The following is a 14,924-nucleotide window of genomic DNA, read 5'->3' as shown; positions in this document are numbered from 1 at the left end:
GAGGAAGGCTTCACCCAGCACACCGTTTCTCTCCAGCCCTCATCAGTGCGGCCTGCTCAGAATGCTCTCTGAGCTTAGTCATTCAAGCCAGGTGTTAGCTGTGGCCCTTTTAAAACTGTGTGTTCTTGTAACACACAACTAACTGCCTTGTTCTAGTGCACAGGGTCGCGGTGTGAAAATGTCAAGGAGCCCATGACCAAATCTACTGCATGAGCATCTCAGCCATGAGGTGAAACAAGGCGGCAAGATGACCCAGTTTGGGATTTTTTTTTTGGAAAGCAAAAGACAGACTTCTATAAAGATAGTTGAAGTAGAAACAATTTTGGCCAGAAGATGAAGGGGTAGAAAGGCCATAAACTGTTTATTTTCCATTATCCTGACAGAATTCAGGGAAAAGCCTGCTTTGAATCTGCTCGTGCCCTTGGTCTAGATCGTTGGTGCCTCCCAGAGGCCCTCTCCAAGGGCAGGCCTGGGAGAAGTAACATCCTTGGTGATTTCTGCGGCTGTGCTCCGTTTGAGACCAGCTGTTTTCCCACACATACTGGTTACCACAGTAGTGAGAAATTGAAGGATGCCTTTAAACTGCCTTCCTGACCTCCAAAGTGACTTCCAGAAGGGTTAATGTGAGCCATGTGATACACTGCATTCCTGAACTAGGCAGATATGCCAGGGAAGCTGGGACAGAGTCTATAAAATGTTTACAGCGAAGAGAGCGCTGTGGGGACTCCATGGGAAGTGGCTGGCACAGAAGAGGGAGCTGCTGCAGCCTCAGATGAATGAGACGGGTAGGGTGGCGGTCAGGGTAGTCATGACATCAGGGCTGGGGTGGCTAAGAGTTCCAAACTCTTCATGGTCAGTGACCTAAACGTCTGGTTAGGAGTTGAGTTCTTGATATCAGTAAGGACTTGCATTGCTTCCTCCAAGTAGTCATCACAAATGTCTGCAACAACAAAAACATGTCTTCTAAAATCTTAGCAAGCTTCATTTTAAAGAGATGCTTTGTTGCTCAATGCAAAGTTGAAGGAAGGAAGGAGAGATAAATAACACTGTGGGTGTTTGAAGAAGCCACAAGGAAACATAAGCCAGGGGTGGGAGACGTGGCTTAGCAATGGAGAGCACTGGCTGCTCTTCTAGGAGATCCGGGTTCAATTTCTGGCACGCGTATGGTGTCTCACAACTATAACAACAGTCCTTCTTCCAGCCTATATGGCTACCACATGCATGTGGTGCACAGACATATAAACAAAACACCCTTACATAAATAAGATGAAAAAATATAAAGTGTGTGTGCACATGTATAGTGTAACTCGAGTCATGCCACACGAGTGACAGTGCTCCTCCCAAGAGCAACAGTGGGTGATATAACAAAACCCCAGTGCCAGGCATAAGAAAGTTCCCTTTGAGGGTCCAAGAGACCCTCAAATAAACAGTGTGGGATATTGTCCTTCCCTATGGTTGTGGCTCAGAACTTGACACTAAGTCCCTATTGCAGAAGATATCGTGTACCATGTGCACTGCAGTTAGAGGAAGTGATCTGTGACTGATCTGGAAGCCTCCACCCCCAGAGCTGGCTCTCAGCAAAGGAAGGGGCTATGCAAGCTGTCATGGAAAAAGCCATCAATAGCCCTATCCAATTGTAAAGTCTGTGGAGGACCATAACAGTGACTAGCCCAGCAAGCTCTCCCCAATGATGCACTGTGCCATTTTATTGCAGGGGGGTGGGGGGGCGGGGAACCAGCAGTTGCATTGTTTGACTAACATTTAAATACGTAAATGCAAAGCTTGAAACAGAAGCCTACAGGATACTTGTTCTCAGGGAACAAAACATTTAGTTCCTAACCTTGATTGTAGGTTCTTATCTCTCCTGATGGGCAGGAGAGGACTGGGGAACAGGAAAATGTGGGGGTGATAATTTTAGCACTTTTTGCAATATTATTCTGGCACTGTGTGTTCTTAAGTTCTAGAAAGCCTTTGCATGTTTCTAACATGGTGCATGATTCTTTGTCAGAGTAGGCTCGACTTTTTTTCTTACAATCTGTCAAGCACACAGATGTTTCCAGTCCTTTTTGGTTACTCTAGAAAGGTCTTTTTAAAAAAACATAAGTGCCAAAAATATAGTGGAGTTAACTTCCCTTCCTAGGCAGCCCTCGCTAGGCACCCCTACATTTGCTTGAGCAGCCTGACAAGTTAATGAGACTCTGGTAGGGGAAGCCGCCAGCTCAGGGCTCCTTCCCAAGAGCAGCAACATGGACCACTGGGGGGAGCCTGGAGTTCTAACTGGACTGCTCAGTTACAGAGCTGGCTGCCCTCAGACATGGGGGCACTGGGGCCGGACCACCAAGGCCCACAAGCAGCAGGGCTTGGTCTGCAGCACATCCGTCCAACCCTGCCGAGCTTCATCGGCTGACTCTGTTGTCACTGGGAAAGGGAGCACCCCTCCTCTTTGCTGAGGAGTTAACCACTTCCATATCGTGGGGTTGTGTGAGAGAAATCCTTTCCAAAGCTTGCTCGCTCTCAACTTTCAGCACTTATATGGCTTCTTTATCTGTCCAGGGACTAATGGAAATGTTACCATGGCTTTCCCACAAAGGAGTTTATAAAAATTTAGAGGGGAACTTAAAACAGTTGTGGCCTAGTGACGTGGCTCGTTTTGTCTGGATCGGTGCTTCATGGAGGAAAGAGCTAGGATGGAGCGTGGAACCGTGTGTGGGCGAGTGCTTCCTACAGCCTGCCAAACGTTCTGTGGGCTTTGTACCTCGTGGGTACACAGACCTTGCAGTGATCTGCAGGCCCTCTTACGGTTGCCTTGGTGGTGACAAGCCTCTCTCTGCCCTTAGTCTTGACACAGATTCATAAGAGTGACACAGACCTGCTCTGCTTTCTACTGAGGAGGGGACGGACACACACACACACACAGATAGAGAGACACAGAGACAGAGAGAGACTATTCATTTCAAAACTGAAGTATAAGTTGTTTCAGGCAAAAACCCCAAGGATGGCAGAAATAGGAACAACTTTCCAGAGACAGTGGATAGGGAACTTGAAGGGAGAATGGACACAAGGAGATCTGACCACAGGGATGGCACTGTGGACCCCGTATCCACAGGACCTGTCTCAGAAGCAACTGTCAGCACATAAACCTGGCAAGGCAGATGGGGATTTAAAGCCTTTATCAAGAAAATTGTACCTACAGTTTTGAAGAGGAAGACCCATGCTTTTTTCTTTTTAATTTTTTTATCTTTTTTATTAGATATTTTCTTTATTTACATTTCAAATGCTATCCTGAAAGTTTCCTATACCCAACCCCCCCCCCACTCCCCTACCCAACCCACTCCCACTTCTTGGTCCTGGCGTTCCCCTGTACTGGGACATATAAAGTTTGCAAGACCTAGGGGCCTCTCTTTCCAATGATGGCCAACTAGGCCATCTTCTGATACATATGCAGCTAGAGACACGAGCTCTGGGGGTACTGGTTAGTTCATATTGTTGTTCCACCTATAGGGATGCAGACCCCTTCAGCTCCTTCGGTATTTTCTCTAGCTCCTCCATTGGGGGCCCTGTGTTCCATCCTATAGATGACTGTGAGCGGCTACCCTGGCAGCATTGTCCCATTGGGACAGAGCAGAGACCTGGGGGCACACACAAAGACCATCAGAATCACTGAAGAAACTCAAATGTGCAAAACCAGTGTGGGGTTTTGCAGAGGAAGAAAGGCATTAGAAAGCCACCCTCGAGTCCACTTGACAACTTCTGGAGGAGGAGGGAAATGCATCTAAGTTGGGTAATTTGCTGGTGATAGCATCGCCCAGAAAGCAACACCGGAAGAGAAACACAAGCAGGGACATTATGAGTCATGTCCCAGCTTCCCTGGTGAGGTGAAAAATCGGAAGCATGGGACCACCACCTGCTGCGTCTTGGGAATACCAGCGTGAGGCTGAGGCTATCCAATGGGATAGAGAAGAAACAGGCACAGGGGAACCTGGGGCTATCCTGAGGACAGAGAGCCAGGCACAGAATTCTTATATAGGAGCTGATGAGTCCTGTCCCCAAAGATCTAACAGTCCAGAGGATCAACCTACCAGGACACAGGCCAAGTGGGGACAACGGTAGTGGGAGAACCGTGTTCTTGCTTTTCAGATGCAGCTCTGTGTGTGTGTGTGTGTGTGTGTGTGTGTGTGTGTTCACCGATGCGCTGCAGAAGACCTAAGTACTACTAGTCTGGGCCAGAAGAGAACATGGGAGTGGGCACAGCGAGCAGAGAGAACTGGGGTCACAAGTTCAAGGGTTAGCACCAGCAGCTGAGGGAGAGCCAGGCAGGCACACTGAGGAGGCACGCTAACACAAGTCTGCTGTGATTGCTTTATGACTTCTAGACAGCCACTGAGACATTCATTCCCCATCTTCACACAGTGCTGTATGCCCGTGTCTAGTGTACAGAGAACTGGCGAGCACTGCCTGCAGAGATTCTTGAGGAATGATTGGGATGGAACACAGGAATGGGGCGGAGCCAAGACCTCTGAGGGGCCTGGAGGAGAAGCACTCCAGGGCCAGTGCCTAGGGGCCATTCAGTCCCTCTTTGGAGCCTCTCCTTTCCTGATCTTGAGATGCTTGGGGAGTGGTGAGGGGTGCTCGCTCAGGGGTGCTCGCTTACAGCTTTGAAAACCCTCAGAGCTTCATCTCACTTTCCTGTCTGTTTTATGATTTTTCCCTCACCAGCCTTTAGGCAGTTTTATTACTTTGTTCTGAGTTTTAAAATGAGTGTGTAGTGTTTCTTAAAGAGGGAACTAGAATGTTCCGGGTTCAGAGGGATTTGGAAGTACGTGGGAAATCACGCTGGACTGACGGTGAAGCCCTCAGAAAAATCCCAGCATCGGGAATGAGAGGAGGAGCTTCAGTTCAGTACCTCGCAGCTCCAGAGGGGGTGGGGGGCAGGACATAGCCTTAGCCCCACTCTGGTGATGCCTTTAACCCTACTGCAGAGTTTCCGGCAGAAGGTGACCATGTCCGGCTACGTGGTTCTGCTTGCTGACCTGTCCCTCTTTCCTTGTCCCTCCTAGCTTTCTGGTGGCTGCGAGCTGACGGTCGTGATTCATGACTTCACAGCCTGCAACAGCAATGAGCTGACCATCCGGCGTGGCCAGACAGTGGAGGTCCTGGAACGGCCTCACGACAAGCCCGACTGGTGTCTGGTGCGCACCACGGACAGGTCCCCTGCAGCAGAAGGCCTTGTGCCCTGTGGCTCACTGTGCATTGCCCATTCCCGAAGTAGCATGGAGATGGAGGGCATCTTCAACCACAAAGGTAAGCCATCCCCTCACGGGGGCAGCGAGAGCAGAGTGAGGCCTTGTCTGCCCTGCAGCTGGGCACACAGGACCCTCCTGTCAGGGTCCTTCGGCTCTGCAATGGAGACAGGAGTCCTCCCCTTACTAAAGCTAACCTCCTTTGCTGAAATGGAGGAGTAACTCAGGGCATCAGCTTCAAAGGGAGAACTCTCTCGGGCCGATGCCATTCGAAAGTGGAGAAGGAACAGGCACTGTGATTCCTCTGGTTGTCTTGAAGTAGGCAAGGGAAGGAAGCAGCAGGTACGGACGCAAATTTGGGCCTGAGTTATTCAGCCACTCCATTTCATAGTTGTGGAAATGAAGAGTCTGAGCATAACCCGCGCTCCACGGTAGCATGCACGGGGAGGATGGAGCTTACCATCACAGGCCTTCGGTGGTCCTGAGCTGAGAGGTGGCTTTCAGAGATCTGCTTTAAATTTGCAAAGCGCGAGGTATTTATTCCCAGACATCTCCTCTAGACTTGTGTCAGAGCAGAACCGCCCTTCTGTGGGTGTCAGCCTTCCTATGGAGACTGCCAAAGTCTTTACCCCAAACGCTCATGGGGGCTTCAGGGCCAAAGGCTGCTGAGTTTGAGTTAAGAGTGGCTTGTCCCGATGGAGGTGTGTGTGCTGCAGATGGGAAAGCACACTAGAGTTTGTGGGAAAGACACTGTGTCGCTATTGTATACTCTTTACCATGTGTTGAAATGCCACGTTCCTACAGGGGGTTAAGCAAACCATATTGTTTAAGTTAGATTTCTTTTGACATTCTCCAGTATGGTGAGTAGAGAGTTAAGCTGACAGACTCAGCTAGTGCTCTGTGCCTGTGGAGGAGGCTAGCTTTCTCATTCATCTTGGTGAGAAGTTTTGGAGACATCCTGCTCTGTGTGGAAGCACTGGTGTGTGGCTCATCTACAGGTGCAGTGGGCGGCATGGCCCCATCAGCCTTCCGTATAGGACGGAAGATGGATAGTTCCAGCGTTGGGGAACATAGCTGGTTTTATCTGAGAGAACACCACTCTACTCTGCCATCGTCAGGTTCCTTTCTACTGACTGTAGAATAGGCTAGCCGCTTCCCCTCCATGGTCTCCCCACAATCATCCTGACAGTCTGGTACCATCCTCTAGACACAGTGGCTAAATTCCCTCAGTTGAATGACACTGCCACAGGCCACGGCCTCCAGCTGGCCCAGCTAATTCTTTACAGCCGAGCTCTGGGTCCCCAAGGCCTTGCATGTGAACATACTGACACTTACTGAGGCACAGGATAAATGAGATCAGGAAAAGGCCAAGTATCGCTTTTCACCTCTGGAGACTCTGTAGGTTCAGTGTAGGCCTTTCTGTGACCAGGAACTCGGGGAGAAGTCCCCCAGCGCTCAACTCCACCTTTCTAGCCCACGGCTGGCCTGGGTTACCTGATCCACTCTAGCCCTTGAGCTTGGGTTGGAAATAAAGTTTCTCTGTCCTCCTATGGAGCCCCGGTGAACTTGAACATGCTGCGCACGGCTCTTGTACTGAAAGACTGTGTTTGTTTGAGCCTCTCCTGCCGGACAGTCTTTATTTCCTGGCACCCACAGTTGCAGCCTAGCTGAGGGGAGGGACGCCTCTGTGCTCGGCACACTCGACTCTGTCCTGAGCACTCCAGTGAACGCTGGGTTTCGGTATTTATAAGTGGCCATTTCGTTTCTCTGTCTCAACACGTTCGGTGAGGTCTAGCCTCTGAATGGCAGCCCTTCCACTCCCAGGCCTCTGGCATCCGGTCCTTACAGCCAGCTGTACCTGCTGTGAGCACAGTGGGTGGGTAAGGGCTCTGCTTTTGGTTCTATCCTTTTCCTGATTTGTTTTCACTTTCTCACAAGAAAACTGAAGGCTGTCTGTCTGCTCCCTCCGTGTCAGGACTTGCACAGCAGCAGAGCAGTAGCTGAGGCGGGGGAGTCCTTACCTTCAGGGTTCTCTGTGGGCTTCTGACCGACCATCCCACTGAGGTCAAGGCCAGGAAATGTAGCCTTGACCAGAGTTTCCATCCAGCAGACCAGAGGCCTTTGTCAGAAAGTCCAGGCAGCAAAGGGGTAGGAAGTAAAAATGACACCCAGAAAAGGATCCCTGTCCTTCAAAGGCCTCTGCCATCCCAAGAAGCGCAGTGCCTTGATCTGCCTCTGATCAGCCTATAACCCATCCTCCTACCTGCTGTGTAGGGAGAGGGGCCATGCCATTGTAATTGGTAAGGTATCGGTGTGTGCAGAACTGTTGGTGCCTACTGCGCATGTGTGTATTCTCACCTGGACCCTAATGCTGAGCCTCATTTCCCCATAAGAGGTCTGGGCTTGTCGGGTGCAGCAGTGAGGGAGGTAAGCCGAGAGCCAGTGCTTTCTCACGGGGCTCAGTCTTGTCCTTCTTTGGGTCAGTAAGGTCCCTTTGGCAATGTCAAATAAGCAAGTTGGCTTGCATGCTCCACCCCACAGATGCCCTGAGCGCAAAGACACAACCGTTATGTGTGTCTGTTTCTCTGTTAGTAATCCCTAAACATAGTTTCCTAGCGGACCAGAGTCTTAGCGCTCTGGCCATCCAGGCAGGAGGAAGAAGAAGGTCTGCCTCCCAGTTCAGTCTTGGCGGCTTTTCTCATAACGCACTGTCCCAACAGCTTACGTTTCCATCCTCCTTAAGTGCATAGCTCTATGGCCATTAGTGTTAACTGTCTGATTGCTTGTGAAGAACGAGCTGCTTAAAGGATCTCCATGAGTCTCTGTTGGACAGGGAGAATGCCTGTGATTCGTGAGGACCAGGTGTCCTGTCTCAAGACATACATGTCTGTATGGTGATTTCAGGAGGATAAACATGCAGCTCACATAAAATCAACTCAAAAAGACACTGAGTCACACAGCTTACGGTTCAACATGTTTTTGAGTGTGAAACTAGACTCAGCCGTGAACATTTATACCTCGGAGAGAGCTTTCCCGTGTGTGGACAAAGATGCTTCTGGGAGACTGTTTCTCCTATCCTCTGCAGACAGACAGATTGCCTGGGGTGTTGACACTCCCCTGGTCTGGCTGCCATTCTTCTCCCTCACAGCATCTTAGTCACTGACTCAGCAGACAGTGCTTGTACGAAAATAGAAAGTGGCTTCAGCAAATCCCCGCTTGACCGGTCTTCTCCGTCTGTGGTCTGTAGTCTGCTGTGACTTCAGAATCTAGAGCTGGCCTCCCTACGGGGCCCTGCCTTAGCTCAAAGCATGCACCTCACACAGAGAACCACCAGCGGCCATATTCCCTTGGGAACAGGCTTTGACTGGCTGGAAGTAGATGTCAGGTAATCTCTGCTAAACTCCAGCAAACCCAAGTGGTGGGTCCTTCCCAGTGTCTGGACTTGTAGAGCTTCTATTTGTTACACAAGTAAACAGGAATATCAGAAATGTCTGTATTTCCTATGAGACCATTTCAGAATACCTTGTGTGCCTTCTGATAGGTCCACCTGGGCAGTTAGTATTCTTGTATGTATGTATGTATGTATGCATGTACATATGTATGTATTCATTTTATGTGGAACTAAGGCTTGAATCCAGGACCTGGGGAGTGAAAGGCAAGTGTTCTACCACTAGCTGCACCCAGTCCACTGTTTTGCTTCTTATTTTGAGACAGGAATGGGCCTTTCTCTCTCTGTCTAGTGTCCTGGCATTTCTCAAGATGCTCAGCTTTTCTGATAACCCAGGCAGGCCATGCTCCGACCTCAGCCTACTGGGTACCGGAGATTATAGGCCCGAACTCCTAACCTCCTCACTGGGTGACTGCAGTACCCCAGGACGAAGTTTGAGAAACTGAGGCTGTTGAGGAAAGCAAGGTGTTACCGACATCCCTCAGCTAGGCAGGTTACTGTCACCGACTTCCCACTGGCTATTTTATTGTTAGTTTTATTATTGGATCCTGATAAAATGTGACTTTGTCTTAGAACAGTCTTGGGACGTCCTTCCCTGGTGCTCACCAGTGCAGTGTGTCTGGAAGATCACTTAGACCTATGGCCGGTGTCCCAGCATGAACCCCTGCTGTCCTGCTGGCCCCTACAGCCCTGCAACATAGCAGGATGTCTTAGAATAACACTGTCTGCCCCGCCCAACCATTTCAGCAAAGCGGGGCTTTGAGAAGAGACCTGGTGATTCTGGCTATTGTGGGGAGTGCTCACAGCTGCCCCTCCCTGTAAGGAGCCCTGAATGCTGACCACCTCTCTTCCTGCTGACTTTGCATGCGTAGGCTAGGACTTAATGTTCTTATCAGCTCCTGACATCCTAAGTTTCTATTCCTCAGAAAGTTTCCTTGAATAAAACTAATTCAAGTTTACATCTTCTCCTTATGTCAGCCCATAATGAGATGACAGGTGGGCTTTGATGTGTCTAGAAAAAAAAACCCAACAACCCAACGCCTACTTAGACAAAGCAGCTACACTTAAGGTGTTTATAATTATAGCTTGTTTTTTTCTCCTTTGAGTGAGAAAAATAAGGAACACAAACAAGAGAAAGAAAACCTTTTGTCTGGTGACTGAGGCCCAAAACTAGCAGTTGAAACTCAGTATCTACCCATCACCACAGCAAATCATATACCAGAAAGAACTGGCTGTGGCTTTGGGCTTTAACCACAGAACCTGTGGAGACATGGGCAGGTTCACACTGGCAGGCAGGCACAGGATCCTCACCCAAAGGCAACCTTCTCTTCAGTCCTCACTAAAAGTAAGGAAGTTCCCTGAAATGTCGCTGTTTGCTGGGTTTGCCCTGGACCACTTTCTCTCCTCCCCCCAGGTCTCAGCCAAGCTTTTCGTCTCTATCGCCTCTTCGTTAGATGGTTTCACCTCCTTGTTTGCATATCAGCCTTTTCAAACTGAACTGCCCCAGTTCCCTTGCCCAATCCATTTGCTAACTGGTAACATGGCCGCAGGCCTGACAGCTGTCCTGGTCATGTCCTGCACTCTCTGTAGTGAACAGTGTCTGATGCTGACATTGCCCTGTAGTCATTTTTGAGTTTATAGTTCTATATAAGGGTGTCTTCACAACCCTGTGCTTTTAACCAACATCTTTCCATAATGCCCCTCATCTTACAAACCAGATTCACTGTATCCTCACACCCCAAACCATTTGCCCTTCTTCTCAGTCCTGGCAACCACCTGTCACTTCCTGTTTTGGGGGGACTGGCTTGCTTTATCTAGTATAATGTCTTCAGGGTTTATCCTCTTCCATTATGTTCCTGAACACCCTTCCTTACGGCTGGTCTTGTACTCTTTGTATGTACATATACATCACTTTAATGAATTCTTGCTGTCCACAGGGCATCCAGATACCACCTTAAGTCTCTGCTGTGGGAATTATGGGTGTTAGTCCAGAAGTGGAATTACTGGACAGCAAGCTACTAAACAGTGTCTTCCCTCAGGTGTGTTTTGAAATCTAATCCCCATCATGTTAGTCTTAACAGGTGGGGCTAGGGCAGGGCTCTCGGGAGCAGAATCAGTGTCCTTAGGAAGGAGCCCTAGGAACCCTTTGTCCTTCCACCAAGCAAGAACAGAGGCCTCATCTCTGAGAGACAGACCTTACCAAACACTGAGTCTGCTAGCACCTTTATCATGGATGTGGGCTGTCTTTAAATACCCCGTTTTAAGAATGTTGTTGCAGCAGTAGGAATAAACAGAGTTACAATAATCCCACCTTCAAATTGTAGAGAATGCCATATCTGCCTTGTTGGTTTTATGTCAGCAACGTACTTCAAATAGATTCTCTTTTCTCCCTCTCTGCTATTACCTGTTGCACAAAGGTACAAACACAGACACACACGCACACACAGACACACACGCGCACACACACACACTTCCTGTGGGACAGCCTTCCCCTACCCGCCCCCAAACATCTCTGCCTAGCTCATATCACCAATCAAAAAAATCTTTAGAAAAAGTCTAAGGAAACAAGCCATCCATCCATGCAGTGATTATGTAGAAGAGAGGTTCGACAGAATTGATCTTGATCTGGTTCACAAGTGTTTGCCCACATTAGGGCAACCTGGAAAGAGCCACCACAGTCTTAAAAGCTCCGGTGATGGAAGACAGAGAAACTGTCAGAGAACTCACTGGAAGAGCTTTAAACAGATTGCAGTGAGTGATGGCTGTGAGTGTCAGGCTGAGCTTGCAGATATCAGAGCAGACAGACTACAAATAAACCAGAACTACAAATAAACTGCAGGCTGATAAAAAGGAGCAGAGAAACTCCCCGAGCATCCACACTGAAAGGTAGCCACACACAGAGAAAATGGGCACATTGTTTGCCCGGCCACAGAGGGATATGTTGAGGATTCCCCAGCTAGAGCACAGGCTCGGCAAGGTAGCAAGGAGAGAAGCAAGTGCTCCCCCCTTGTGACCCCACTGTCCAATCCTGTCTCTCTGTAACGCTAACTTCATACACCAGGCAGATTGATTTTCTAGGGCCATCACGCGAAATTCAAAGAAATAAATGCCGTTGTGCCGAAGGTTACTCCTGAATTGACTTATCATTTCTTGGGATGGGTGGCTGCATGGTCAGGGCCTGTGCTGGAGTCACTGAGTGCCACAGCTCATTCTGATCATGACCACGATGTCAGGATGAGTCAGCATGTGTTTACACTGGGTGCCAATTACAGTGTGTCTGAGGGCTTATCTGCCCCCCCCCCCCCCCCCCCCGTGGATGCTGTCCTCAGCTCAGCCCTATCGTCTGCACAGGTGAGGTCACGGCTGCGCCTGATAGCTCCTGTTCTCTTCTTTACCCTGTGGGTTTAGGATGAGGCCAGATCTCCCCCTCCTTCCCTGAGGTCTACAGATGGGGATGGGAACTTCATCATGTCACCAGGTATGTTTACACTCAAAAAGCCACACCCAGGCCACCCATACTCCCAGCTGACCCCAAAACATAGAGTATGTCCAGTGTTTTTCCCTTCGAGACCAAGCAGTAGTAGTGATTACCGTGCCCCATCCAAACCACATTCCCAGCCCTCAAGACAACTCCAGCCCTTCCGGTCACAGTAGAGACAGCAGAAGAAGGCTTGCCCCAGTCACAGAGCTCCGGTCTCGCCCTCTGATTCACCTTGGATAGAAAGTTCAAGATTCAGATTCCAGCACCAAGGACCTCAGTAGCATGGGGCCAGTCCAGGCTGCACCATGGACACCAAGAGCAAATGCATTTTTGGAGCCTGCTCTGAACTAAGAGTGACTTACAGTCACCCTCACCTCCAGACCTCCTCATCCTGGCAGCAAGCCTCAGACGAGAATGGGTACCCGCGGCCGTCCACAAGCCTGGGCCTCAGCATCCCCTAAAGCATCTCATGATTTTCCTCCGTTCACTCCAGCAGACGACTCCTAAGCTGCCTGTCTCGGATGAGACTGAAATAACTCCTGACTTTTAAGTGACCTAAAACAGTTCCAAAAAGTGTAGGGTATCAGAGTCTTTAGTGACATTAACAATAGATTCCAGCGTGTTTGGGCATTTGCGTCATACCACAGGGACCCTGCCACCAGAGAACACCCCAGGTTCACGAAGGCATTTCAAACCCATACCTGCCCACGTGTTCTTAAAAACACATACAATGGAGGATCTGTGTGCGGCTTTTTAATTCAATTGGAAAGCGCTGTTTTATTCTGTTTGAACAGCTGCTAATGTAAATCCCTGTGGGAAGAAAAACTCAAGAACATGGAGTCGCACCAAGAATTAAAAACATCGCCCCTCTCCTGGGCACTGCACATCCGAGACCGAGTAATGAATCCCAGACCCCGTGATTAAGAAGTGCTTTCTGTGGAGCGTATAATTACGGAGCCACACAAGCCGCTATTATTCTGCAGAGGGCCTCGTGTTGGGAGCCTTTCCCCCATTCCAGCTTTACATTAAGTATTTCTCAGAACAGGAACAATCCAAGAGCAGGCAGCACCCATGTTAGGTCGTTAGAAAATGATAGCTGCCGCCAAGGCATAAACAGTGAGCAAGAGACCCATCTTCCCACACCTGTTCTAAATGGCCTGCTGGGCCGTGATGCACACCTGCAATCCCAGCACTCAGGAGGCAGACATAGGATTGTGAGTTCGAGGCCAGCCTGGCTTACCTAACAATACCCCGTCTTAAAAACAAACAAGCAAGCAAACCAATAAGCCATAGGTGCTGGGTGAGGGAAAACAAAGAGGGACTGTGGTTGAGCAGGGGATGGCAAACAGGCCAGCAGGGCTGTGGGAGGGACTGGGGCTCCGGACCTTCTTCCACCTCTCAGTCTCTGGAAGATAGACTTTAAAACTGGCCATACAGAGACAGCAGAGTGCAGATAACCAGTCCGATGAGGCCTCCTCCTTCAGAGTGTACATCCCGGAGAGTGCGAGCTGTCAGAAGCAGAAGGTGTGCCATGGGAGCTCTCCACGCGCAGTGCTTGGTCTCTTGGGGTGGCATCATGTGAGAGCAGCCGCATGAGGTGAACCTGTTCTGTTTCCTCAGGCCTCTGGAGGTGGGCCTGGCAGACTAGACTGACTATGTGTCCCTGTGTTCAGGGAGACGTAAGGTGATGCTTTGGCCAAGGTCCTGGACTAACTTCCATGACGCAGAATTCGGATAGCTTTGGCTATCGATGCTCACTCTAAACTAATATACACAGTGAATGGGTAATGCAGCTGAAACCAGTTCTTTTTGAACTCTAAGAAGAGGAACCTACGTCAGAGAACAAAGCCGTAATATTTGTTTCTAGTAAATTCAGAGTTCTACATTCATGGGGAGGCACAGGAAGAGGAGAGGAAGAGGCGAGCACAGGGCTATTTCCAGACCACTCACAATAAAGAGTTCCGGAGCTGGCTCACAGTGCAGGCGGGGGGAAATGAGCCTGTTTGAAAGGCCCTTCAAATAATAAACACCTCTGTCCTTGTCCCATGCTTGGTTTGAAAGTTTGGGGAAAATCATGACCCTGAGCAGTCAGCAGTGTGGAACGACCACGCTGCCCAGAGTGTCCCAGGACCTACTGCTCAGCCCACTCCGGGGCTGCTCAGCACACGGCATGACCGGTCAGCCCAAAGAGTAGTGGCTATGCCCAGAAAAGACCTCTGTAGACACCCACACAGAACACAAGAGGAGCAGAGGGCGAAAGTCCGCGCTTGGAACTCAGCCTTCCGTACCTCTTATGTTCCCTCCAGAATCCATCAGTAGAAATGGACGGTGTACAGGGGAGAGTCCTTTACATTGTATTGGCAAAATCTGTTGTGAAATGTTAGTCTTAAGAATGTGACTCCTGCAGGAAGCTGAGAGACTCCAAAGGAGACAGGAAGCTGTTGAGCTCACAGAGGAGCTGTCTGACAAAGTGGTTTGATTCGTAAGTTCATAACTTAGAAAGATGCATAACTCTGCACAGTTTGGAGGAAGAGATCCAGGCTGATTTTTCAGCATGCACTGAGAGGCGGCAAACCATCTCCACTCCGTAAACTGCTGCAGTTTGCTCTGAGTGGGAGACTCCCAATTCATGTCTCTTCCATTAAACGTGCAATCAAAATGTAAATATTTTGGAGAGATTAACAAATATTTCCGTACATATGCCTGCTCTATAGGAAAATCTCTCTCAGAAGTCAACCTGATAGATACAGGACTC

At 49.4% G+C, this 14,924-nt stretch overlaps 1 protein-coding gene across 5 annotated transcripts in view; it reads left to right on the top strand.

Annotated features, from left to right (window-relative positions):
* Trio (trio Rho guanine nucleotide exchange factor) overlaps positions 1-14,924 on the top strand; it is a 286,761-nt gene that overhangs the window by 209,091 nt on the left and 62,746 nt on the right. For all 5 annotated transcript variants that reach the window (XM_029469546.1, XM_029469548.1, XM_021182742.2 and 2 more), the window contains exon 34: positions 5,058-5,301. In XM_029469546.1, the coding sequence (XP_029325406.1) occupies positions 5,058-5,301 (244 nt within the window). The remainder of the gene's footprint in view (positions 1-5,057; positions 5,302-14,924) is intronic.

Source organism: Mus caroli, chromosome 15 (genome assembly GCF_900094665.2).
Source record: "Mus caroli chromosome 15, CAROLI_EIJ_v1.1, whole genome shotgun sequence".
NCBI lineage: Eukaryota > Metazoa > Chordata > Mammalia > Rodentia > Muridae > Mus > Mus caroli.
Note: the sequence above shows the minus strand (reverse complement) of the source record. Positions and strands in the feature narration are given on the sequence as shown.